This window comes from Bidens hawaiensis, unplaced genomic scaffold, assembly GCF_021521415.1.
Source record: "Bidens hawaiensis isolate Kalapana, Puna unplaced genomic scaffold, B.hawaiensis_p1.1 tig00024733_1, whole genome shotgun sequence".
Taxonomy (NCBI): Eukaryota; Viridiplantae; Streptophyta; class Magnoliopsida; order Asterales; family Asteraceae; genus Bidens; species Bidens hawaiensis.
In genome coordinates, this window is record NW_027493914.1 from 228,511 (window position 1) to 233,023 (window position 4,513).

The 4,513-nt window shown below is 37.4% G+C and overlaps 1 protein-coding gene across 1 annotated transcript; it reads right to left on the bottom strand.

Annotated features, from left to right (window-relative positions):
* Positions 1-1,606: 1,606 nt before the first annotated feature.
* LOC143569892 (scarecrow-like protein 23) lies at positions 1,607-3,737 on the bottom strand. Its single transcript, XM_077055691.1, has one exon. It carries the CDS (start codon positions 3,400-3,402, stop codon positions 2,053-2,055), a length of 1,350 nt encoding a protein of 449 aa, XP_076911806.1. The 5' UTR covers positions 3,403-3,737; the 3' UTR covers positions 1,607-2,052.
* Between the last annotated feature and the right edge of the window lie 776 nt (positions 3,738-4,513).

Below are 4,513 nucleotides of genomic sequence, written 5' to 3' on the forward strand. Positions count from 1 at the left end.
GTTTCGGGCATTGGAAAAACCCAATTTCGGGTAAGGAACCGGTTCGGGTTTCGGGTATTGCGGGTTATAAATCGGGTCCGGTTCGGTTTATAAACCAAGTTTTTTCAACAAACCCCAAACCGCTAGTTTCAGGATCAGTTCCCCTTAAGATCTATCAACCAGTTTTAAAACCGGACCGGTTTGAGAAAAACTGGTTAAAATGGTCTATAAACCGAACCGAACCGACATGACTAGACTGACTGGCCAATCTTGCTTCTAAACCGGTTTATAAACTGAACCGGTTTGAGTCAACCCGCTTTTGACCAGCCGTTGACCAAACCGAATCGGTTTATAAACCGGTCCAGTTTGGGTTTAAAATCGGTGTTGTACACCTCCAGTTCTAATGATTGGTTTTATTGTACTTGTTTCATGTGTTTTAATGAGCCGGATCTTGGACCGGGCCCTCTTGGATATGAATATGTTGTTATTGGGCCTTAGTAGAGCAGTTGGGTTATTTAATAGTTTGGGCCTCATGTGATCGGCCCACTATTGGTGGTGGTATGTTTAATCGAAGAGCGGTCGATGAAGAAGAATACATCTCGGTTAGGTGACTGATTTCGGTGTCATTAAATTCGGTCTACATTAGATGTCCGTTTTCTTTTGCGCTCAATATCATCGTGCTTACATGTCCAATTTGTTCAAGTCTGTTTGTATTTTATTAAATTATATAAACGGTTGAGTTAAATCATAATGGTTTGGGTACTAGGAGTGTTAAATCCATGTTTTGTAACATTTATTAACTTTAATAGTCAAAGTCATACATCTAAAATGAACGACTTATTGGTAAATGTTACTATCAACTTGTTACACTTAACTTATATATATATATATTCAAGTTGATCATGTCATTCATATCTAGATGGGCATTATTAACAATACACAATAAGTCAATTACCAAAATAATCATTTGACATAAAATTGAAAGCCAATTACCAAAAATAATCATTTGACATAAAATAGAAAGCCAATTACCAAAATAATCATTTGCACATGATTTCATGATTTAAGCAACCACAGTCATATGTACTCCTTAGATAAACAACTTAATGTATAGGTGTATACTTAGCTTTAAAAAAAATTCTTATGTGCTTAGCTTTAAGCTCAAATTATAAAAGTGCAATAGACGCGGACCACATCTTGCCAACGACTGTTCCTTATCACTCTCCATCTTACGTTGTCGGTATATTGCCTAAGAAAACAAAGATAATAAACCCCGTCTACAAAGATTACAGTTTTTATTAAGATCGGTGACAAAGAAGAAAATGAGAAATATTAGCCGACAAAGATAAATAAATATTGGAATGTTGGCGGATTTAAGGGTTTTTTTCATTTTTTTGGATTTATGATATCAAACTATTAAATGGTTGTTTTCATATCGACTTAGCATATAGTTTTATGTTTGTTGAACAAAAACATTATAAATTTATAATGTAACAAAAAAGGGACCACCATGCCCAAAACTAAATTATTTGGACATAAAACGACTTAGCATTTTGTTCCAAACAATCGGCTATTCTACCCGATTGATACATACCTGTCCGGTTTGATAATTGATATATTCTAAAACCATCGTTACCAGTTCAACCGATATATATAATTTTTTTTTCAAAAATCGAAATCATGTGACTAACATGCCGTTCTAAGGTATCTAACTCAACAAGAAACCTTTTGACACAATGTTTCATCAAACAACTTAACATGTTTCTTTTTTTAATCCAAGACAACTATGACAACTTGATAACAACCACAACTACTCCAAATTAAAAAAATCTCATCAATTGCCTTGTATTATAACTTTTGAGAGGTACCAATCACCAAATAAATTTTTAAAAAATAATAAAAAAGCATCTTTTTACAATTTTTAATCTTCCCATCATTATTATATCTTCATTGAAACGTTGACTAATCCTTTAATCTCCACCCTTGATCAACTCCAATCGTTGACTTAACCTTTTAACCTTTTTTTAAGACAAATTTCTTTTACTTTCTCAGTGTTGAACAGGAACCGTCGACTTAATTCAAATTCGACGGTTCCCACGCAGACGCAGTCAGCAACGACAAATCCTTCCACCCCAACTTCAACCGACCTGACTCCTCCACCAACGTGTACCCTTTCCACGGAAACATCCCAAGCAACAAACTCGCTTGAGCCGCGGGGTTACCCGCTAACGAAACCGGTCTAAACCCAACCCGACTCAACTCCTCACCCCATCTCTCCACTTTTACCTCACCCGTCCGTTTCGGTCCCCCAACCGCCACAATATTCTTAATCTCACACCCGAATAACTGCCTCTCAACCGTAAACCTTTCCACATTCTCCGATTCAACCCCATCACCCAACGCATCAAACAAAGCCGAATAATAATGCAACGCCTCCACAAACCGCCCGAGAAAACTCCCGCCGTGGCTCAAATCCTGTTCCACAATTGTTATCAATTTAGGCTTTAACACTTTAAGTAACCTCAAGGTACCGAAATCGCTCCCGGTTACATCATACAAACAATGATGCAGCCAGTGTACAACTACCGTCTCACCCGATCTAACCCCAAGTCTAGTAACAAAATCCGAACCCAAATCCGAACTTACTAAATTCCCAATTTTCCCTTCAAGCGGAACGAATTCAAACGGTAAATTCAAAGAATTAGCGAAATCGTGTAAGCGGGCGCCCGTAGATTCTAAAAGCTCGATAGACGACCCGATACCAGTGATCCGCAACGATTTGAGCTTACGAGGGCGAGACGCAAGGATATGAAACAACCCAGGCCATTGAAGACCTTGCATAATATCTAGATCTATAATATGAACCGTGGATTCATGTTCTAATGTTTGGAAAATCGCTTGATTCGCCGTAAAATGCGAAAACTTAATAAACGGGCTTATCGAATTGTACGACTGAAGCGCGTTACATATATGTTTGTTATGAGTTAAAGTTAAGGCTTTGGAGGTCAAGGGATTATAAGTTCCTAGGTAGGAACTTAATATCCTTGACTGCAAAGCCTCAGCGAAGTAAGCTGTTACCCGTTCTGGCGATGATCCGAATGGCGACGCCAGTTCGGATATCTCGGGTAACAGGTTACTCGCATGGTCTAGGTTATCGACTGCTACGGACTCTGCGCATTGGAGCAAGAGTCCTAGCAGCTTTAACCCAGACGATTCTGCTGCTGTTGCAGTTTCTGCTGCAACAGCAGCATAATCATAATTTTCTTCTTCTTCAATCACAGAATTTTGTTCTGCGACGTTGCGGCGCTTGTTTTCGCCGTATTCGTTGGTTTCGGAGGCTCGTTTAGAGGTGTTGGTGTTGGTGTTCATGTTCATGTTGATGTCTATGGTATCAGAAGAAGTGGAATAAGATTGTTGAAGCATGGTAGTAGTGGTGGGGATAAGAATAATATTGGAAGAAGACAAGAGAATAAAGAGGATGAAGGAGTTGAATTGAGTAGTCTGTGTCAGTCAGAGTATGAGGTTGAAGAAGATTAATATGATCAATAATGATAATAATATCAATGGTGGATATGGTGAAATTAACAGGTGAGTGATAATAATAAGAATAATAATAATAATAATAATGGAAGGAAGAAGAAGATGAAAGAGGTGGGGAAAAGGTTGTTGGCTTTTTGACTGTATGTTCATTTTCAGGGTTTCATTTTCTAGTGGAGTTTAGGTTAGTCCTTGTACTCTTCTACTTGCTTCTTTACTCTTTTTGTTGGGTGTGTGGATTTATATTCTTGTTTGTATTATACGAGTATAAACGAGCTAAGGCGAGCATGAGTCAGGCTTGTCTCGAGCTCTTTTTATAAATCTCAAGCTCAACTTGTGAGTCAGTCTATTAAAGCTCGGGTTGTATAGTAATGTTAGTTGGGTCGAACATGTCATGTATAGTAATAGTATGACTTCAATATCTATTACTATAGTTTTCAGAAGCCTTTATTTTTTAATTATTTGTATATATTCTGGAAAAAAAAACCTTAAACGATCCTAAGCTCGAACTGATAACTTGTAGTACCTTAAACGAGTGATTGTTTGGTGTGAAAGAAATACACGGAAGTCCAAAAGAAATAAAAATTAAAAATGCACAACGTTTGTTAAGGTTCGACTAATCTAAATGAGCTTCACATACAAGGCTTAGGCTCGAGCTCGAAAAAGCTCTCGGTTTAAAGTTTTTTATCAATTTGATTTTGAGTAGCTCACGAGCAGCTCGTGTCGTTCGAGCTTATTTGTATGGTTATAAAACTCATGTTTGGATTTAATCCAAATGGGTTTAAATTTACAAAGTGTGCAAAGTGAAGAAAAAGATGACACGATGGCATTTTTGTAACTACCCGAATAGCGTAATTACTCTACTTGTAAAATTATAGCGTAATTACTATCACGCTATCTGCATGTTGAGTTATAGTGTACACGTACTTACGAAAATGTTATTGCGTCACTTTGTTTTCTTCATTTTACATGTTTTATACAAGAAGAACCATTTGTG